We start from the raw sequence: 23,524 nt of genomic DNA, 5'->3' as shown, positions 1-23,524 counted from the left end.
GCGTCTTTACCTGTGTGAGGGGAGGCGAGGCGGACGAGGCCTCGCTGCATGCAGGGCCGGCACCCGCAGCCCTCGGGAGCGGCGGGAGGGCTCCGGCCTTGGACAGTCCCTGGACAGCTCTTCCCCTCTGGGCTCGGCTGCGGGAGGAGGAGGGGAGGAGAGGGAGGAGGAGGCAGAGCCCGCTGTGGCGAGGGGAGGCCGAGGAGGCTCCCGCTTCCTGAGGCGCTCCCGCCGGCGGGAGCTCGGCGGGGCGGGGAGGGGACGGGCAGCGCCGGGAGGCGGCACCGCGCTCCCACCTGCCCCTCTCCGCCGCGGGCAGTGATGAGGCGGCCGCGGGCAGCGGCCGGCACGGAGCACCCGGAGTTTGTTCGCTGCCCGTCTCCGTCTCCCTGATGCTCTGAGACGGAGTCTCCTCCTCTCCCCGGGCTCGCACCCGGGCTGGATGCTCCGCTCGCTCCTCGCTTCCCTGCCACAGCCGCCGGCCGCTTCCCGCCGCCCCGCAAGAAATGGAGCCGTCCGCTGCCCCCCTGGACACCACTCCGGACCCCGCCATCGTGCAGCCCCCAGGAGCCAACCCGCCGGGGGCCCCCCGGGAGCAGCAGCAGCAGGAGCAGCTGCGGATCGGGGAGAGCGGGCAGTTCAGCGAGGGGCTGGAGGATAGAGGTGAGCGCCCGTCCGTCCGTCCGTCCGACCCCCGCTTTCCTGCACGCTGCCCTCCGCTGTGGCGAGCCCCACCACCTTCCGTGCGTCCCGAGGCGCCTGACACCCATTCCGACGGCTCCTCCGACACCCTCTCCGCAGCATCCTTTCTCTCGCTCCCCTGGACCCGTACCCTCCCCAAGCCGCCGCAGCAGCCCTGCCCGCACCCTCCCCTTCAGCCCTAGCAGCCGCACATCGGCTCTTGCCCCCCGAACTTCCCGCTCCAGCCCCGCTCTCCCACCCCTCATCCCGCCGCTGGCAGCCGCTTAACATCTCCCCGCGCCGCCCTCGAAGCTCTGCCCCGTTTTAGCTCCCGTGCGAGCTCTCCGCGACAGCTTTGAAGTATTTTTATAAACTCTATTCGTGGCTGTTCCCGGCTCGCCCGAGAACTTGCCTGCCTGGCGGCGGAGCGGCTGCCGGCGGCACTTGGCTCCACAGGCAGCGCCCGGCAAGGGGCGCGGGGCTCCCGGAGGGCCGGACCGGGCCGGGCAGGGCCGGGGGTTCCCTGGGGACGCCGCTGAGGTGCCCAAGCCGGCGGGGTGACAGGAGCACAACCGGGCGTTCCTCGGGGTCCGCCCCAGCCAGGCTGGGGGTTGAAGTCGGGGCACTTGTCTCACGCCTTGTCTCCCTTCCCCCGCCGAACTGTGCACTTCCACACAACTCGGTTTTTTTGTTATTTACTTAAATACCTGAGCAGGGACGGAAAGCTGCCGGCTTCCAAACCTCGCTGCGGTTTAGTGCGAAGCACATCCATCTCGGACATCTGTTCAGGGCTCACTCACCTGCCGCCCACAAAGGCAGCTGCCATTTTAACCCTCCGTCCCTCCCCACTGCCCTGTCCTCCACAACGCCTCCGGGCTCCTCTTCCACACCATTGGTCTCCATCTTTTAATTTCATCTACTGGCTTCCCTTAGCCTCTCTGTTGCCTTTTCTTCCTTTTCAGTTTTGCTTTCATCATCCAGGAGTCCCTTTTGTGTTCTCAGTCATCATCCATAACCCCTTTGCATGTAACCCCCTCTGTCTCCCGTTCTTTGCCCAGCTTCCCGAAGCCTGTCTCTGCTCACAAATCGTAGACATAAAGTAGAGGCGTGAGGGGGAAGAGCATTCACCACCTTCCTGACAGGTTCCAGTCCTTCTGGGGCTGGGGACAGCCCTTGTTCAAGGGGTACCCTCACTGTCACTGCCAGTGGCTGAGGACAGACGTTGTGCCTGCCCAGGGGCAGTCTGAGGGTTTCAGCTCTCTTTTACATGAGTGAGGAATTTTGATTAAGGTTCAAACACTGAAGTTTGGTTACAGAAAATTTTAATTTGTGCCCAGTATGACAGAGCTAAAGGTGAAAGTTGTCCGTTTTGGCATTAAGGGTAATTCCATAAAGATAGTGTCTGTTGTACCTAACTTATCTCTTTCTATGAGGGAGATGAAGCTAAAGCTCCATATTTTTTTTCCTTGCCTACATGCTCCTTCTATGGCCCTTGCAGTACCTTTCTTTTAGTCTTTCCTGTAGTTACTGATTCCATCTATACCAGTATAATTCACAGTCATTGTAGAGGGAAATCTGGCATGCTTTTTGCAGGTTGTCCCTGTTGCAAATGTTAACAGTCTGTCCTTTTAGATTGTACTTTTTCCTACAATCCTGTCCAATGAATCATACCAGATCCAGTTATAGAGATGATGCTTCCATGTTTGCTAAAAATAAATACTAACCATAAATTTTGGAACAAGATATTTGCTCTTTAAGAGCCAGATCCAAAAATCAGTGATTATTTTGTGGATGGGATCCTTAAATTAACATCCTTAGGTGAACAGGTTTTTTTATTAGCCTTATCTCTTGCACAATTTCTAACTTGACATTTTAAAATGATCCCTTAGCCAAATAGAAAAGAACTTCTGGTAAGTCAGCATATGGTAAAGAATATCCTAGAATCACTTCACAAATATGCCAAGCTTGTGTTCTGCAACTGTTGGGCAGGTTTTTTTCTCCCTCTGATTTTTTTTATGGGAAGAAAATCTGTTAATATGTGAAGATACTGAAAGATAAATTAAAAATCCAGTGAATGTAACCAGTTCATCATCTTTTCTAAGCCTTAAGGACATCCACGTGTTAATAAATTATTGGCAATAAAATTACTCAGTATGCTAATTTCAGGGCGGAGGAATTTCATTTGTAGATGCTAGCTTTTTATTTTTGTAGCAGTGCAGTTCATACTGAAAGATTAACTTTCGTCCTCCTGTGGATGCTTAAAACTTGCTTTCTTATGGTCATTGAAAAAATATGGAGGTTTACCTTGCAAATTTTGTTCTTCTGTGTTAATTGGCTGTTGTGGCTTCTAAATAATTTTTATTCTATGGGCTTGGTATTTGTGTGAATGAGTTTGTGTTTTTCTGTGCTGCTCTCAGGACACTCATAAGAATTATATGATCTTTCCTCGGGGTGAAAATTTTAAATACAGAAAAGGTATTTGAATTATTTCAAGAAGGAAGGGATCACATCGCTGACAGCAGGAATATGCCAGCCATTTTGAGAGACAGAGAAACACACACACGCACATGGCAGAAGTGGTTGAGTTTTGTAAGGTCCGCAGTCTCTGTCATACTGGACACGTGCTTGACATGTGAATAGTAATCAGGAGTGCTGCACTAGCTCTGGGGCTTATTATTCATTCCTCAGTTTAATTAGGATATTATTTGATTTGTTAGTATCAGCTGTGTATGTTGGACTTCCCAGGCAATAGTGAGCTGTAGCCATGAATTAAAAGATGTCTTAAAAGGAAGAAACAGGTGAGGATATCTGTCATTCTCATCTGTGTTTATTTGAGGTTTGAAAGATTGAGAGCTAAAATTGGCTGAGAAAACATTTGCTTTATGTTCCAAACAGATTTGGGCCATAATTTAAAATTCTTGGTTTGGGGAGGGGACAGGGAGGGTGAACACATAAAATGTGAGAAGCTGTGTTTCCTCTGTGTTTGTATTAGTAGAAATCTTTCCTATGTTTCAAGATGTGCTGTTGAATTACCTCATACCAGACAGCAGTTAAACTGTACATTGTTATATATAGTAGCAGAAGATAGGCCAAAGAGTTGTGGGCAAAAAAAAAAAAAAAAAAATTCACACAAATAAAAGCAAGCATGTGAGAAATAGCTGTGCAACACTATCAGTAAAAGACTTAAAGCTTTTGGAGTTGTCATTTATCAGTTTTCATGTATTAGACAGACAAAGAATGCACTTAATAGGAAATAGACATAATTTCAGTGTAGGGCCTGGTCCATGCAGGTTTGTAGATTCTTTTCCATTCATGAAGGGGGGAGTGTGTAGCAAAAAGTGTGATAATATTTAAAATTTTCTAAAATTACTGTACAAACATGAAATTCTCAGAGTGGCTCTCTGAAATCCCATAAAGAAACTATGTGCTTTATTGTAACTGAGGTGTAAAAATAAAAAAAAAATTCCAAGACAGCATGTATCCCACCAATTATGCTAGGATTACTTACAACCAGTAATTTTAACAGACTCAAAGTGGCAGAATAAAATCTGATGGCTGAAATTTGACCACCCCTGGATGCCTGCCCCTCTGCTGACACATTGCTGCCCCCCAGGCAGAGATGTCTGATTCAGTTCTGAATTGATTCCAAAACCATTGCAGTTTTCAGCCAGTGTATTACAGTCAGTTGAAATTAAAATCTGTAAAGGTTAATAAACTTGGTTAAACATGGTGTGGCTTCAGGAGTACACTGAGAACCATGTCAGATGTCCCTGCCTTGAAAGTGGCAATAGCCATGAGAGAGAAAACTGGGGAAGGTGAGGATAGTAACAGCCTCAACTCTTATGTTTTAATCTGATGCTGTGTTTGACAGAGCTCCTGTTCTCCACTCTTTGTCTAAGACTTTAGGCTGAAAGTCGTGCTGTTAAACCAGTGTCTCAGTTCAGTGCATTCAGTGCAAGCAAATCTCCTTGAAAAGTGCTCATCATCTGAGAGGAGCCACCCACATCTGGAGTAACTCATTAAGAAATTCAAAGCCATCAGGTTTTCTCTCCACTTAAACAGATTTGAGCTGAAACTTGATGGTGAAAAAGAATGTATGTTTCAAATTAGATGAGTGTATTAAGCATAAAATAATCAGAATGGGATATACAGATTGGAAATACGTAAAATTCTGAATGCATTTTAGAAGTGACGTAAGACTCAGACTGAGAGAATAAAAACCAAAGAATGTTATTAATTTATCTTTAACCTGTATTCTCTGTAATTTAAGATCAGTGGACAAAAGATTTCCACAAACTGAAAGCATCAAAAAGGAGAAAAAGCAGTAACATTCCCTTGTGTTCAATAGCCTTCTGCACTGATTGCAGCAAGGACAGAATTGGCTCTTTGGTTAGTTCTAGATGGGAATGTGTTCTTAGCCCAAATGCAGGACAGGGTGCTTCAGGAGGCCTTTTCAGCTGTGATAGCTTTGATTCTGAGGCATGCCCACTTGTGCTTTGATGATCAATATGTGCAGTGCATCCCTGGGCATTGGGAGGTTATTCCACAGGGACTGGTGAGCAGGAGTCTTTCTCTTATGTTAATTAGCCCCAGGATCCTCAAGTTCTGAAACAAGTTTTGATCTGATGGAGTATAGAACTGAGCCATTTCTTGTGTAGAGGTACAGGTGGAAATAATGATTTGTGAATTTCCACGACTGGAATACAGTGCTCTTTTTAGGGGATTGATGTGTGGGTCTGTGTGGAGTCAAAACAGCTTGTGTGTGCTCTTCTTGCTTACTCACGTGTTTCTGGTGGCCTCATTCACTTAACCTTAATAATGTGAGCAGGGTTTGATTCTGTGCTGCTTCTGTGTGTAATATAGAATACAAATGTATGTTCTAGGGCTGAACTAACACAGCTGTGTTTTTAAAAGGAGCAATGCATTGTTCATACATTCTTTGCTTATTACTTATCAGGTTTACTAGAAAGCAGTACAAGGCTAAAACCTCATGAAGCTCAAAGCTACAGAAAGAAGGCATTGTGGGTTTCCTGGGTCTCCATTATTGTCACACTGGCTCTTGCAGTGGCTGCTTTCAGTGAGTATTGGGAATATTTTAAATCTTCACACCTCTTCCTTTTTGTTTTTCTTTTGGTGTCTCAGAATTTCTTTCTTTGTGGAAGCTTTCTCATGTTTTTTCTTTGCAACTGCTAAAGAGGTTTCTCTCTAGACTGCCTATGTCTGCATGGTGCTTATAAATTAGTAAAACTGTTGTTTTTTTTCTGCAGAGTATAGGGTTGTTGAAGGTCAGAGAAAGAAACAGGAGATGTTGATTCCTGCTAGCATTTATACATGTGGAACTGTTCATTTTGGAGAATAGTGTAAAAATCATTATGCAGTGGGTTGCCTTTTACCAAGGAGGTCAAATATGACAGGTCTTAATCTGCTTGGGATTTGTAGTGGGAATGCTATAATAAAGAATAGTGATATAATAAAGAATTGTAAGGCAGAAGCATATAATTTATCTGCATTACACTGATAGACAACCTAAGACAAAGCTAATCTGGAAGAGAAATTCTATTTTCTTTTTAGACCAGTACTTTTCTCTAGGTTTCATGACTATTCAATTTTCAAATTTCTAAAATTTTTCATTTTACATTTAAACAAAGAATTCGAGTGGGGAAAAAACCCAAACTAAACCCAAACCATTTTTTTATGGGAAAAAATGAAATCTATTTCTTTTATTTCAAAACAGGAAAAAATGCAATATTGTGTAAATACAAATTTCAGTTCAATGCAAACTTGCAAAATACAAGATCTATATCTTGAGCAATTAAGTAACACATTAAAGACAAAAAGAAAAAATGCAATGTGGAACAAAATCTTTGCAGTGGCACATTCTCTGTTTTAGAGAAGGAAAAGTCATAAGTGATTGAATTTATGCTTTAATACCAACAATAGGAAGGTTCTGTCTCAGAGACATCAAAGGAGTCTCAAAACATCATTATTAAGCTTGATAAAGACAGGCTTGTATTATTTTTTTCCTTTTTTTTTCTTTTTTTTCTTTTGGAATCACAGCAGCGTGTCTTTTGTTATTCTAATCTGCATTGTATGACCTGCTGCTGGAAGTTGGTGTCAGCTCCCGGGAGAGGTGATTAAAATCTGACCAAATGGTCTCTGAAAACTCAACATTTATTACTCAGAGCAATTTATATGGAAACACAGGTACAATAACTTGGTTCAGAAATAAGAAAAAAGAGGAGGAACACTTAAAAGCACAATCTGACACAGTGAAGAATTTGAACACTGACAAGAGAGTGAAACAAGTTTCCATTTTGTTCTGCTTCATGGTATTACAGTGGTCTTTGCTACTGAAGCAACATAAAGGTAAATACCATGTTACAGAATAACTTTTTTTGCCTATGATCACTACACTGTCAAGAAATACCAGGTTATGGCTTAATTTTATTTTTCATTTGTCAAGGTTGCAAAAATTAAGTGTAATATAGGTAACTAAAACTGTGTCTTTTAAAAGGATCCTTATAAACATTTTAAAAGATTACTTAGGCTTATTTTTTTTCTTTCTTTCCTTATTTTTGACACTCTGGTAGTATTTAGAGAAACAAACAACAGCAAAGATTGTAGCCCCTGTCTGGATATACTGTGGCTGCATGTTCAGCTGGAGGGGATAGGCACTGAACTGCTAAAATCAGTAGACTAATTATATGTTTTTGGAATGTATTTTTCCCCGTGGTTTGCTGAGGCAAAATTTATGAAGAATAAAAGAGGAATCAGCAAACAGATACATATTAAATCTGTATGGAATCTTTTAATAGGCAGTTGGCAGTTAGCTTATGTGCCACAAAAGCATTGCCAGGGCTTTTCATGTGTTTACTATTAAAAATTGCAATCTTTGAGGAAAATACAGTGGTTTCTAGGATCAATTTGCCGTCCCCATGCAATTTCAGAAGTCCTGCTCATTTTATTGTCTCACACTGGCTGGTCTCTTCCTCAGTTCTGTCCTTTTAGCAGGTTCCTCTAGCCAATCCATGGGTTGGGAGGGATGCCAGGTGGCCACGATTGCTGCCTGTTTGATATAAATGCCTACTTGTCACTTTAGGGTATCTGACATTGACAATTCTTTGCAAGCAAGTGCTATTTAAAGCACCCTCTTTCCATTTTACCTCCTGTCTGTAATGGTGAAGTGTTAGAAATACAGCCCTGATGTTCCATTTCAGTGAAAAAAGGGGCCTGTTGTGGTAATTGTCAGGCTACACTGACTAATCTTACTGCTCTTCCTGACTCCACTATCAATTCCTTATTTAATTTTCTGTTTAATCCCCTTTAGGCTTCAAAATATTTTCTTCCAAGTGTATCCCACATGATATAGTCAAGATACTAGGACAGGGAATTGATGTTACTTGATAACTGTAGGAAAAATGCCCAAGGGAGTGATGCCCATGTAGAAGAGAAGGGAAGAGGTTCAGGAGCCTCCTTTTTCAACCAGGTGTTTGCAAGTAGACTGCCTTTCCTTTTTATGGTCCACTTCCCGTCCTTCCTTTCAAGACTGCTCTAGTTGCCTTCAGCACTAAATTTTTCCAGCATTAGAGTAAGTTGGAATGTTTTTTCTTGACTGGTACTAGATGTTTTCTTGTGGTGGGATTATGATGCTGCCCTAGCTGAACTCTGATTTTGACTTGGTAATTTTGAAGGAGACTGAAAAATCTCATGTTGATCTGAATACATGAAAGTAGTTTCCTTGTAAGGTTATGTTTATAGCAAATGAGGCTTGAGATCATAGAATCACAGAATTTTAAGGTTGGAAAAGACCTCTAAGATCGAGTCCGACTATTAACCCAGCACTGCCACGTTTATGACTAAACAGCATCCCTAAGTGCCACATTTACACATTTTTTGAACACTTCCAGAGATGATGATTCTACCACTTCCCTGTGCAGACTTTTCCAGTGCCTGACCACCCTTTCAGAGAAAGCTGAAGTAGGCTAGGCTGGGTGTGAGCAGAATGACTGCTTAAGGGAAAATGAAGTTGTCACCTTCCATTCACTAATACTGACAAGTAGGACTTAGACCATGAAATCAGCTTTTCCACTTAGCTGAAAGAACAGATCTCTTACTGTCAAGCACTTAATAAACTTCATTTTACTGCAGAAATGCTGCACTTGTAAAAGACCATTTAGAAGTTCTAGCTGCTGTCTCTGATGCAGGTTCTGCACTCTGTGGTAACCACTGTGGTCTCATGGCTCTGAGAGCTGTTGCAGATGCTGCTCTCCAGCATGAAATTGCACAAGGCTTCAGTAAAATCTCCATAGACTTAAATGTGGGAGATCCTTGAGGTCACTGGAGCCTCATGTATCATCATCAGTGGCTGAAAATTTGGTGCTCTCAAAATATTCTGGCACTATTGTTTTGAGCAATACTTGCATGATTCAAATACTAGTCAATGCCTAGTCAATAAATTAATTTTGCTCTTCGTTTCAGTGTTGCCTGAAATACGCATACTTGTAGAATTTTCATCAAGAGTGGATTTACTTTGTTATAAGCATATAGCAATAAACAGAGTCTGAGCATGATAAAGGTTATTAAAATGTACATTAAATTATTCCTTAGCACCCCAAATTAAGTACCAGAATAATAATTCCAATATAATTATTTTTGGATTACAGTAACATAAGAGAAGAATGATAACAGAGAAAAGAATGATAACAGACTAAGAACTTTTTTTTTTTTGCAGTGTATGTCTGTGTAATATAAGGCTGCAGTCATTTCATAACAACGATTATTTCTTTCCATAGCTGCAGTATTATGTGTTCATACTGAGCCAAGTTTAAGAATCATAATAAAGAACAGGTGGAATAGAACTCTGGTGTTTTGAAACCCATTATTCTTAGTTTCTTGACATTTATGTTACTAAAGCATAATTTTGAAAAATATACAAATACAGCTTCTGCTGTTGCAGTTCAGTTTCTGCTCAGGCAGCTAATCTCTGATAATATTGTCAAAGCAGAAAACAAGCTCATTCTGTCTGGTATTTTTTTGTCCAGTGTAGACTTGTGATTCACAGAAAGCAGCATGCTCATTCATCTTCCTGATCTGATTATCCAAAATTGCTTCACAGTGAATGGAGGAGTCCTATCAATACATCAAAACAATGTATAGACCAAATTCTGCACTGAAGGCTTTCTTTGTAGTGGGAGACTGAGAGAAGATTTAGAATGTATGGGTTTGTTAAATGTGAGCTTTGTGAAGGGCTGCAGCCAGCCTGCCCCAGCCTGGCCAGGGCAGGTCTGCATCGGCCCCGGTCACTGGGGGAGTCACAGGGGCTGGCTGTTTGCAGAGTGCTGGGAAATAGCAGGCAGCTGGGTGCTCACACCTATCCCCAGGGCTGCTCTGGAGATCCCCCCTTTCAGCTCACCACAGGCACAGGTAAGGTTCAGCTGTACAGAAATAACAATGCAGCAAAAAGTCACATCCTGCTAAGTGTTTAGTCTGGTGTAGTAAGAGGTGCTGGTATTATGAGAAGGTGAATTCCATTTATCTGGATCAAATCTCAGGTGGAAACTCAGCAGGTAGAATTCTGTGAGTGGGAGTATTTTACAGGATTAGCTATTGACCCATGGATAAGATATTAAATGTAAATGCAGACACTGACATTCTGATTTTATATTAAAAATTATTTGTGTTTCAGAATGAACTGCTGAAAAATGATTTATCACAGTGAGCTTCCACATACTGAGAGGCATTTTGTATGAAATGTGTGGTGCAAATGCTTACAAGTTTCAGGGTAGGTTTTGCTTTCAGATTAATGCTTTATGCTAATTCAGATTCTAACAGCTATAAATGCCAACAAACTTAGAAATTGTGTATCCAGGCTCACTTTTGTCATTGGAATGACTGCATTGAGTCATAAAGTCTTATATGGGTTAGCTATAGAACAAGACTACTGGTTTTCCTCCATTTTGGTGCATGCAAATGAAGTCACATGGGACAAACCTTGAGCAATTGAAGCTGCTGTCATCTGGATGCTCACATGTGGATGTACTGATGTAATCTGTCACTCCTCAGACAACTGAGATGGGGAGTGACTATATTAATGTATTGATGAATATATCGTTTTCTCTGTGGCCCATTCCTATTCATGCTTGAAAAATTAAATATGTGTGGGCTTTCCCTGATGTTTGCACAATACTTAGTGTATCCTGGGCACACCTGTGAATCATAGTAACACCACTAATAAAAAATGTAGGGCAGGTCCATGGGTCTGAAGCTCTTTAGTTTGGATATTTAATTCTTTAAAGGTCACTAATTTCAGACAAATGATGGGCATTCAGCACTCAGGCTGGGGTTAGAGTGTCTCATCTGGGAACCTAAACAGAACTCTCCAGGATCACAGAAAATGTGAAAAGTCTCGGTCTTTGTTTTTTCTGTTCCAGGAATGCAGAATTCCATCTCTTACTCCTAAAGACCTGAGAAGAGGTTTTATGTAGATTTTTTTTTTCTTGAGTAGAGTACAGAAATTTACATTTCAAGTCACAATTCCATGCAAACACTTAAAAGCAAGTAAAGACTAAATACAGACTAAAGCTCCTCTGTGACAGTATGCAGATATTGCATATTTCTCAGGTTGTTTAATTACGTCAGTGAAAAAAAAAGACAGATGCCTCAGGGCTGAAACATTAATGAAATATGGAACTCAAATTCCCAAGGTACAGTTCTGATATTGGTAACTCTTGTGCTCCCCTGTCATCCTCGTTATAGCTGCACCACTACAGGTGAAAATAGAGTTTGGTCCTAACCATGTTACAGATAAAATCTAAAGGACAAAAAATCCATTGCTTGTGCAACACTGGCAGAAGACAGCCTTTTGTATAGGTCAGTGTGCACTTAATAATGACAAAATGCAATTTTCATTCACTGAAAATTAAATGAGAGACCAGTAAGGGCCTGTTTTTTTTTTCAGTCATACAAAGCTCTAAGTGACTTTCTTGGGAGGAGAAAATAACATATGGATGTCAAGTTCAAGACTGATAGCTGTTGAGCAGAAGTGTGGGTCTAAAATCTGCAGTGCTTCACACTTCATGAAATCTTTTCCTTAGCTGGCAAGGAAAATGATGGTGGAAATCTGTGAAATCCAGAACAGGCTAGATAGTGATATAGTGTATTTGAACAGCAAACAATTAAAAATTGTTGCTGTGGTGGAAGTTTGTTAAATCAGTTGAATTTGTGTTTAAATGCTAACCTTTAAAACTCATTGGTTGGTTGCATTTTTGCCTTAGAAAATTTCAATTCCTTGTCTTAAGTAGTTATTCTTTTCTCATGTGAGAAGATCATCCCAAAGAATTTTGAATTTAAAACAGGGTGCTGATGATGAGGAAAAGCCAGCACTGTAACACGACTTCATGAAGAGTGAGAAATGTGCAAGTACATTGTCTATCATAATCACAGTTCCTTCCTTTGTTGTTTTATTTTTCCTTCCCAAGGTGTTTTTTAAAAATTTATTTATTTATTTATTTATTTATTTATTTGGGTTTATTTTGTGTGGAAAAGATTGAAATGAGTCTATGCAACATTTAAACCAGTAAGAATGGTAAAGTCTTTCAAATGAATTGACATCTAGGTTATGTAATGTGGGTAATATATGTTATATTTCAATCACAGCAGGAGGTTTTACACACTTGAAATTTGGTCTTCAGTTTTGCCATCAGATCCCTGCTTGGATTCTGTGTTTGATGGTTCAGAGGTTCCAATGATGAGAATAAGGTTGTGTATCAAGGTGCAATATACAAATAAGTGTAATTATTGTTAAGTAATTGCATGGATGACATGGATCCTACTCCTATCCCTGAGAGAATTCTACTGTGCCATTACAGACAGGTGTAGGTAGAGGGATAATTTTTCTTATGGGAGAAGAATTTAACACTGAATGGAGACAGTTTTAGGCAGGCCACTTGGTGCTAACTGGGAGGTATGGGAACAATGTGCCCTTCAACCATCCCTAGCTTGTACTGAGTGGAAAATGTGTCTTGACTAAAAGCAGATGGAAGTAGTTAGGGGAAAAAAAAGTAATATTGAGTTTATTGCATGTGATTGGTGTTAACTGTTATCCATAAAAAACCTGCTGGAATTTTATATATAAAATTGAAAATAAATGATCCTCTAGCACAAGTGTCAGTTGTTGCTCTTGCTGTATTTTCTGCATCACACAGGTGGGTGTACATCTGCCCTTTGAAGGACCATCCCTGCAGTCTGAAAAGTCAAATGTATTTTCAATCAATTGCTGTAGTATCAGTTTCACAAAGTAGTGCCTCAGCTGTTGCAGGCTTGTGCAGAGGCATGAATATATTAACAGATTTCTTTATGAATGCCTCATATACCAATAGAATTTGGTTTTCATAGATAATTTAATATTTTCTCTGCTGTCCCAATTAAAAAATGCATTTCTTTGCTTATTGGCAAAAGTGAACTTCTAATTGTTTGTACCTGGAGCTGAAAATCAATATTAATGACAGAAAATGTATGTTTAATATTCATTGTGTAGTTTCACTTTATTGTTCGAATTTTGTGAATTTTTAAAGCACTACTGGATTCAAACTTCATGAGCAGCAGTGAAAGTAATGAAAATAAATCAGTGCACAGTTTCCTTACTAGGTTTTCTTCTGTCCAAAATTTTAAAATATTCATGTTTTTTAACTTAATATGCAACAAAATGTAAGAAACAAAATGTAAACTTGTACCTCAGTTAATTTTTTTTAATAACATTTGTAAATTTTGCTTTACTAGGGAGGTTGATAGTGCTTAATGTTTCCTTTCTGGCGCTTATTTTCTGTGATTTTTCAGTAACAGTGTTTGATTTCCTTACACTGAAAGTAGGAATTTGTTAGATTTTAATACTTTCTCAACACAGAATATTATTTGTAAATGGCTCATTTTATTAAAACTCCACTGTAGGAGGACTTAGTAAAATAATCTCATAAATGATATGTATTTGAGCTCCCAGCAGCTCCATACATTGAAGCTGGATGTGCAGCCATGGTAGTGCTCAGTGAGAATTGGGAGCATCTGGGAGCTGGGAGGGATACACAGAGTGGTAGCAGAGAAAATAACAGAATGAGGTTTTGTGAATGGGTGGCACCGCCCCTGCTGAGGTCAATAACCCAGTGTGAGCTGAAGGACACTTTGGTTTCTTTGGTTTCTGAAAATACCACCAGCAAGAGCATGAACCTCGGGTCCTGGGTACTCCTGCTGGTCCCATGCCATGACACTTTGTAAGAGGAAGCACACTAGTACTAGGATGTGTGAAAAACCCAGTTTGATAAATCTAAAGGTTGCAGAACTTTGATACATTGTACTAAACAGATGGTACAAACTGCTTGAATTAGTTTGGTTCAAATAAACATTATCATAATCTTTGGTAAAGACAGAAGCAAAAAGTCCAGAGACTGGAAAAGACAAGATAACTTTTAACGGGCGCTACCCTTCATTTGCAAAGCAATCCTCTTCAGAAAAACCATTAAGAGCTCCTGTGTATCTCTTCTGACTTTCATGTATGACTTCCATTACTTTTTCTCTCTGGATATTGCAGAAAAAGGGACAGAGAAGCTTATCTTCAGAATTCAAAGAAGATTAGTCAGTGCTTAGTCAAAGAAGAATGACCAGAAATAACCAGCTGGTATTTTGCTAGACTGCAGAGGAAGTGGGATAGTCTGACAGATACCATAAAAATAGGTAGACAAGAGGCATCTGCCTTCCAGGAACTGTTGCAGGATAAGTGGCTTTTGGCACTTGCACCACAAGCTCTCCTTTCTGGAGAGATCTCTGAGCCATTTTTGTGCCAGGTGTGATGCTGAGAATGAGTAACATCTATGAAGAACAGGATCTTTAGCTGAATCCTAAATGGAGTTTTCTCATCAGATATGAGGATAGTTTATCTTGTACTATTAAAGATTTTGCTTCAAGGAACTGTTGAGTTCAATATATATTTTCAATATATCTAAATGAAGAAAATACACATCTAAGTGCATTGTGCATGGATCACATTCTTTAGTGAAACATTTCAATGGCCAAAGAATGACAGTATTTCCCCAGGTTCTGAAAAGAAAAAAATTTAGAAGAAAGATTTATTATAGTTCAGTGGGAGATTTAATAGGATGGAAATGCAGCCTGCAGTGTCAGCTAGGATGCATAGCTGGGAAAGAAAGGTAGCTCCATGCATTCCCATTCTGGTAGGGAACGATAGATAGGTTAAGGTACACTTGAAATGTTGATGTTAAATTCACATTTAGTGTGAATTGAATTAAGTGCTGCTAACAGGTCAATGGAAAGCACAGGGCAGAGCCAAGGACCCAGCATCAGAGCTGGCCAACACCATGGAAGCCAGAGACAAAACTGATGGTGATTGCAGTGGTGGCACATCACTTCCTAAATACATGGCTCAGGGGCTGTGAGAAAACTGCTCAGCAGCTCGAGACAGCCTGTACAGCACTGGTTTATGGGGATCAATTTGCATGTGTGCTGGAGCGTGCTGCCAGGAATAAGGAAGACAGATGTAAGGCATCAGTCTCAGCTTGTTGTGTAAAACAGGGCTGTGTGTATGCCCAGAGGATTATTGTGTACCTCCCAAATTGATAGAAATCACTATTCTCTGACTTGCTGCTGAGACTAACATATATCAGGCTATAATGTCTAACTATGTGGAACTAATAGTACCCAAAAGATCCAATTCATCTGCTCATTTTTGTGGCACATTAAAAACTAACAGTAAACTGTGTCTCCTTCTCATTTAGCATGACTTGATATTCCTGTGTGTAATTGCCTGCAACAGGAAAAGGAGAAATTGTTTAACAATTCTCTCTAGCCATGAAAAAATAAGTAATCAAATTAAATTATTAAGATTTTTAGTTAAAGAGGTAGAAATCATAGTTATGTGCCCTTTACCATATGAGTTCTAATTGTGGGAAACTTGTAGTTACTGCCTGTGAATGTGTCAAAAAACCAAACCCACAAATGTCTGATACTGAGAAGTGGGCAGGAAAAGGATTCATTTTCTTGTATTTTGGGTCCTGCCACTTGAGCAAACCCTACTCAAAGTGAAATTTCCTGTTACTCTCCCACTAAGAGATACTCATGGGGTTATTGTGTGTACATTTGCCTGCTGAGAAACATCTGGTGAATGAAAACAAGACTGTGATTTAAGGGATAAGGTTGCAAATGATGTTTATTGGTTTATGGAATCTTTAGACTTGAAATCACCTGAATATACTTAAAGTAATTTATAGGGGAAGATCTTTAGCTGAAGGCCATAGATTTGTTGACTTCCATGGGTTTATTTCAATTTGGAATAAATAAGCATCAGTCCCTAAATTGCATGGCAAACCATAGGATGAACTTTTTTGATGAGGTGTTTTCAGACTCTGTTTAGCATTTCCTTGGTGTTTTGGTAGTAAGTTGTTTCTCACTTTTGTGAGGAAATATTTGCTTAAGGCAGTCTGTCTTGATTCGTACAAGCATTTTTAAACACTGGGGAAAAAGGTGAATTAACAGCAACTCAGATCCTGCTAGGTTCACAGAGGCTGGGCCAAGAATTTGCTCCAGGGACTGTTCTAATCCTGGGCATAACCCAAGATTTCTTTGTGGCTTTGGGAAAATGATTTTGCTGCCATAAGCTTGTTCTCCATCTGCACACATCAGGCTTTGATAAATAAAAAGATAACTGATTTTTCTGCCAAAAATTGGAGTGTTTTGCACATAGTAGCTGAGATGTTCATATGCAACCCAAGTCTTTCAGAGTGACAACATGCTCTGAAATTTGTATGTGCAGTTGTAGGAAGGCATTACTGGCTGCTCCATCTCAGCATTGGACCTACTGATTTATGGGATAATTTCCAGAGTTTGTTGTGGTTTAACTTAGGGAAGTTGTTTCAAATTCACAGAATTTCTAATGCTGTAATGTACTGAATGTATTTAGATGTGTTTGACTTGTTGCCTGTGCAGGGGTAACTTTATGGCTAAGTGATGTGTTTTGAGCTGGTGGGCTTTGAGGAATATGGTGCTACTCCTGATGTATTCTGGTGGTGCAGTTAATCCAGTTACTGATGAGCTGGAACTATTTGGAGACAATGTAGAGTAAGAGGACAGGGTTGGTCAGTGCCATAGAGTGGTGGCTCTTGGTGGAACAGCTTCACTTTGTGCAGGGCCTCTCAAGGTCCCTGTAGTAATTAGGGGCTTGACTTTTTTTTTTTTTTTTTTTTTTTTAATGCTTTCTCATTTTTCTTCCTTCTTTTGTAAGTGGTAGAGAAATGTAAATGTTATTAATATTGGTTTTCCAGTGCTGGCAAACTTACGTTTGTTCTCTTTCTAGAGTAACCATTTTCATTGGTCAGGTAGAGTTTGGAAAGAATTTTTACAACTTGAAGATGCTGTCAAGTGAGTACAATTGAGAAATAAAAAGAACAGGAGAATTCTAGGAAATAACCTGCCTTGAGTCCTAAGTGCATGAAGTTCTTGAGATCAAGGAGGAAATCTTTACAGAGCATGGCAGTTTAAAAAATTTGAATCTATCTTTGAGCAGCAAGTAAGATGGCTTTAACTTTTGACAGTTGTCTGGAACACATTAGTGAGGCCTTGACTCTCAAGGAAGAACCTATTTTGCCCTGTATCTCTTTGACCCGGTGTTCAGAGTAACTTTTCATGTTTGATGTTATTTTTTTGTAGGGTTATGCTAGGTTTGTTGCATGTACTTTTTTCTCTTTTTGGGAAAAACTGAGCCAGAGGTTTTTGTAACAAATCTCAGCAGTCCAGACTTCAAAGTAAGGTTTGAAAGCTGTATAAAAAGTACAAAAAGTGCAGTTGGATTCCCTGAGGTTACCAAATGTTTTCCTTTTTTTTAAAAATTTTGCCAAGAGTTGAACAGACATTTGAGGTTTGGCTGGCTCAGGTGTGGCAGTTTAAAACTAGGTAGGTTACATTATTCACAGAATAAGAGAATAAGACTGGTCACTGCATTTAGTACCCTGTAAGAATCTGCTGGTGATTTGTAACTGAGCTGTGAATATTTTTCAGGGCATGACACAGGGAAGTGAAATGGGTGTCTAAATGGATCAGAGCAGGTACAGCAGGTATGTCCCTGGAGATTACTGTGCTGTTGGAGGATGTGTCCCTACCCCTTGTAGCTGAAAAGCTATGCAAAAATCCATTTATGAAGGCTAAGGAAGTGTGCCAGCATGAGCACTGTCAAGCAGAATGGTGTCCCTGATGGTTTTCTTAGGTAGCTGGAAGTTTGCATTTCCCTGCTATAGAATGGAGAAGTCAGTCTTTCCATGTTGTCCTAGAACCATAATAAACAGCTTTCTGCATATGAAGTTTCCCTTTATATCTCCCCCTGGTGTGTTTAGAGTGCATTGTGAAATAAATGCTGTTCTGCAGTGACCGTGAGGCACACTGGAGTTTAGTGAGTTGGTGATTTGTTACCCTTGCTGGGTACTGTGCACATTTTCTGCATAGGCTTCCTGCTGCATTGCAGGTTTCTGCTTAGCAGTAAAATACCTTGCTAATTTTGCTTTTTCAAAAAAACAAGTCAAAATAACTTCTGTAGCAGAGGAGAAAAGGTTTGCTAAATATGGTATGACTTAGAATACGTAAAAAAGCACCCCAAATGCTGGGTTTAGGTTCTTTAAAAATCAGGGTAGATGGTGCTTATAACTGATTAAATAAATTTTTCATAACCAAATGCACATCACTTGTTTAAAGGGCATGTTCCTGTGATGCTGTGTTCTTTTCTGAGGCTGTTATACCTTTATTGCAGTGCCTGTCATGGAGAGGAACTTCAGGTAGATGGTTTGAGGAAGAACTACCAAAAGATTGTTGTCTTGCCTTATCTTTGCAGCTGCAGCAGCCTTGTATGGCATTTGAGGATGTGGATGGGAAGTGTGGAAGACATACAGAGAAGTTCTGAGGAACAGATGATTACGTGCTAACAGTGCATCTGTTGGGTCTACAGGTTAATCCTGGGAATGTTTCAGTGTCCTGTGTGTCACAGTCCTGTTGTCAAATCTTTGAAACAGACTATGTGTAAAGAGCTGCTTTCAGTCCCAGTGTCTTTGCCTATCACGTGCACTGGCAAAGCTCAGTGTTCCTAGAATGAGGAAAAGCCAAAGGGTTTTTTGATCATCATATGGGCCGATGACTTGGGTGCTTTTAGAGGTGGCAGTTGTTTCGATACATGCTTTGCCTTTGGCATTCTTGGTTTTTATGTGCTCTTGTATGGAGGTGAGCACAATCAGCCTTTCTTTCAATGGCAGTCTTAAAAACATAGTTGGGCCCGAGGATTCAGTGACTTTCATATAATTGAAGAAAGCAGACATACTCTCAGCTGGAAAGAAGGGATGGAATCCACTGATGTCAGTACTAAATACAAGTGAAAACAGACTCTTAAGTGGATCATCCAGGGTAAAACCCATCAAACCTGGCAGCAGAACACAAACGGGGAGGTGATGTTCTGCCATCCTGCCCTACATAGTAGAGGACACGTGGGAAAACAGATTGCACAACTGGGTTGCAAAGAAGCTGCAGGACTAACAAATTGGTTTGGAAATCTCACACAGATGTATAAATATAAGTGTGCAGATTCTGTGGTTTAAAGCAAGGGCAGAAACTATGGGTCTTGATAATACTGTGTAATAAGAAATTACTTTAGGGGGATGTAGTGTTTCTAAAAGCACGTTCTCAGTTCCAGACCAAGTGAAAGCTCTCGGTGGCTGCTGAGGGACAAGGGTTATAAAACCAGGCTTGCACTCTTGTGCACTACAGTCAGTTCCTTTGCTTCTTGGCACTGGAAGCAAGGGTGCTTATGGCAGAAAATGATACAATACTGGTTTTATTCAGGAGTGTCCTATACTGTCAGCGTTTGAAACACTCAGAAATCTTTGGAGAAAATATACTTTTGAAAGGAAAGAACTGAGTTTTCTGGAGCTTCTGGTAAAACATTTATCTCTGTTTTGGTTGTTTTAATTTCTCATACAAGTATGAGTAGGTTATTCAACAACAGTAGAGGTCACATGAGGAGATGACCTTTGCTTGTAAATGAATGTATTTAGCTGTCATTCAGGTGATACATTCTGAAGTTAGTTTAAGAAATAGTATTGCTACCTGTCCTTTATAGGCAGATTGACAGTTACAATGCAGTTTAGTTCCAAGAAGCAGTAGATTTGATCTTTGTTTTAAATGTGTCCCTCTCTGGAGTCCAATTAGGAAGGAATGGAAATGGTGTGCTTTTCCTTTCCTGGAGGCCTGGGCTTCACATTTGCTGGCAGAGAGAACTGCTAAAAATGTGTGTTACTACACACTACAAGGACACCTTTTAGACCTAAACATTTACAATCTGTTTTCTCAGCTCTAACTTTCCGTATGTGTATACAATGATTTCATTAGGTTAGGTAAGATGCAGGGAAGTTAATAAAATGTATCCCATTAATGATGCTGTGGAGCTCCCCTGCTCCAGGAATATATCTGCCTTGATTTCACTTCTGTAACTTCAATCAGAATTGATTTTTGCCTTTGTGTGCTTCTGTGTCTTGTCTTGTGATGCTGATGATTAAGATAAGGAATGTCAAGGCCCTGGGTCAGCAGAAGAGGTTGATAAAGGGGTTCTGTTTGGGAGATACTTGGTATTCATTATCTTCACTGCAATCAATAGAAATCCTTTGATGTAGAACAGCATCAATAGCTGAATTTGACATGCAAAAAAGTGCATGGCATTAGGAAAATCTGAATTCAGTTTCCAGTTCTGGGGCTGGTAGGGCACTTAACTTTTCTGTTACCACTTAGGTTTTGAGGGCTGCACTTGGTTTTAGTAATTCTGATTTAGGATGAAGCATTAGAAATTAAATAGAAATTAGAATTTTAGTTTACTGATGTAATTTGTTTTGTTTTCATTGAGATTATTCACATTGTGTTCCTGAGCCTTAATAAGATCCATGATCTTGAGCTTTGAGATTTTAATGATAGAATGTATTTTTCTAAGTGTTGATAGAGTAGAATATGGTATAGAATTCCTCCAGTTTTAGGCAAAAAAATGACTGTTCTAGATAGTTATAGAAAGCAAAGAAATACAGAAGAAGGATCTTGAAGGAGGTATGGAAGCAGTTTCATGTGGTTTTGTTGAATTTCCTCCTTTTAGTTTCATCTATTAAAAAAGCCCCAAACAGGATTGTTCAGAATTCCAATAGATAGGGAAAAAACCCCTGGCCTCAGAGGTGGTTTTGTAGGATTTTTCCTCTTTCTTCAATAGGTTCAGAATTTAGTTTGCTAACAGTATTAATGATTGCAAGGAATATTTGGCTTTCCCCATTAGAAATCATTCCCCTTACCTCAGATGACCATTCTGAAATGTTTTCTGCCTTTGATTGCTGTGATGTAGTCCCCATTGTGAATATAGTTTTCTGTACATGAAACATTTGTTGATCTTGCTGTGTTCATTTCCAGTGGTGGTCAGCTCCAAGTGGAAGACCAAAACCTAATCCTTCATGTCCCACTTTTTTCAGTGGCAGCAATACAGGGGTGTGGTAACCCTGATTTTCTTCTTACTCCATGCAAACTTTTGTCTATTTGACAGCTGGGAACAGGGAAGTTTGGGCATTGAGAGTTATTAATCTTCTCAAATTTTCATTCACCATCTTTGGCAAGGGCTGCCCTGCTCTGTGTTTGATTTCACAGCAGCTGTTGTCCTGAGTCACACGTAGTGTTTGCCTCTAGTGCCGTGCCCACTTCCACAGACACTGGTGAGGGATGCAGAACATCCTGTTACTTTGCTGTTTAGTGAAATGGTGATTAAATCTGAGCTGCTTTAGAAAATAACAAAGTGATTCATAATTCTGCATGGAGCACATGTTGAATTTGGAGATTAGTAAAAATAGTAGGGATGGCTGCTTCAAGCAACTATCGAGTTTCTGACTCAAAAATTAATTGACAATTTCTTTACTTTCTTCCCTTGTTTGTTTGGATCATAGAAAGAGAGAATTTAGCTTTAAGGGATAGGAAAGCAACAGAACCTGGAGGCATGAATTCTTTATGCACTTCCATACTTTTCCATCAAATGAAACCATTTTTCAAATAGAAAAGTTTCTTAGCTTTTATTTTTTTTTTAATTTCTTGTGTAGATAGATGATTGATTTATCAAACAGATAATAATATTAGGCAGTCTCCTCTCTGCTCACTGCAGTGGTAATGATGCAATATTTCAGATATTTCATGTTGCAGAACTGTCTTGCTGATATAGCTCATATGGTTAATTATGGTTAATATGCCTTTAGCAAGAGTTAGGTCAGCCTTGAATATAGTAGTCCTCAAAGCAATATGTTTGAATGGTTTTCAGTCCCTAGCATCTGAATGGCTTGTAATCCTAAAAAAATTAAATTAGGTTCTCCAGAAGTAATTGTTTTCTTGAGAAAGCAATTGTTTTGTCATTGAGGTTTAGGATTGAAAAGGAAAGGTTGGAGAGGGAGAAGCAGTCTTATTCTGGAAAAGCACATTACCCTAAATGCTGTTTGTTGAGTGAGAGAGATTGAGGGTCCTAAGAAAGACAGAAATTGTTTGCCTGCACTTCAACCCCTGCAGGAGTAAACCAGTAGCTCCTGCTCCTCTCCTCCAGATGGAGAGAACACAGATGCAGCCCAAATTCCAGTTTTCTGTTGAGGTGCTACTGACTTTTAAAGGAAGATGAATACAAACTCAGAGTCAGGTCTAGTGGACACGGTGGGTTACTGGGAAACAAATCAGCAGGTAACTTGTTCCCTTCTGATACTTCTCTTTAATTTTACCTTTATCTTCTGAAAAACAGCGACATTTTTTTTATTTTCTGAATAAAAAATTCTTTAGAATAAAAACTCCATTAGAATTACATTACATGCTTAGTGATATAAGATACTATTTTAGACGTGATACAGTTTTAAAGAAGTGCACATTCCCTTTCTCTTCCTCCCATTTTTCCCCCATGTACCTGTTGGTTTTGTGCTTATTTTTTTTCCCAAGTGCCCACTTGTTTTGAATCTCAAGTTATGCTTTGTTCAAGTGCTTAAACAGTACATTTCAGACCATTCTGATCACTGAAAATGACATTTTTTATTACCTTTTAATCATTCTTAGGTGAAAGTATGTGGTCTTGGTTATGTATGCAATGATTATTGACTTCAGGGGTAGGTACCTGTTCTTACTGGTTCTAATTTACTGTTACCTGTCTTTAAAGAAGATGAACACTGATATCCTTGCTGTGTGGTGTCAAGAGTATTTTAACCAGCTCCTCTTTGTTTCTGTGGTTTCCCTGGCTCTAACTCTGCTGTTTTGATCATGTCTCAGAAGTGTATATTCAGATCCCAAATCTATACTGTGTTGCAGTATTTTATGTTTCTGTTTCATTATTTATCACTAAATTCCTGTGAATTGGATCATGTTTACTATTCCATGCCACTGGGAAGGTTAAACTGAAGAAGAATAATTTGAATACTGATTTTAGAAGCCTAATTTTGACTCCTAGTATCTCAGATCACCTCTTTGAACATTCTCCCAGTGGATAGTTTTGCATTACATGATGTTTTCTTAAAATGTTTAAGAGGAGTTGTTATAGAAATATTGCAACTTTTTTCCGTATCTTCTTCATTTTAAGGGAGATTTGTCTGCAATATTTGCAGAATTATATTTATGCTTATTAATGCTTGTGGACTCATAGGCCAGGGCAGTGGCCTTCCATCATATTTGTTGTTTTGAAGATCTAACCCACTGCTGAGGATTAGCCACTTGGGATTTCAGATTTGTGTTTGTTGTGGTGTGCCCTGTGTTAACAGGCAGCTTTTGAAAT

The 23,524-nt window shown here is 40.1% G+C and overlaps 1 protein-coding gene across 1 annotated transcript in view; it reads left to right on the top strand.

The window, feature by feature from the left end:
* The first annotated feature begins 506 nt into the window (after positions 1–506).
* TMEM163 (transmembrane protein 163) overlaps positions 507–23,524 on the top strand; it is an 84,182-nt gene continuing 61,164 nt past the window's right edge. The window contains exons 1-2 of the mRNA XM_062498317.1: positions 507–663; positions 5,639–5,758. Of these exons, the coding sequence (XP_062354301.1) occupies positions 507–663; positions 5,639–5,758 (277 nt within the window). The remainder of the gene's footprint in view (positions 664–5,638; positions 5,759–23,524) is intronic.

The sequence above is a fragment of the Cinclus cinclus genome, chromosome 9 (assembly GCF_963662255.1).
Source record: "Cinclus cinclus chromosome 9, bCinCin1.1, whole genome shotgun sequence".
NCBI classification, from domain to species: Eukaryota; Metazoa; Chordata; class Aves; order Passeriformes; family Cinclidae; genus Cinclus; species Cinclus cinclus.
This window is presented reverse-complemented; position numbering and strand designations above follow the sequence as displayed.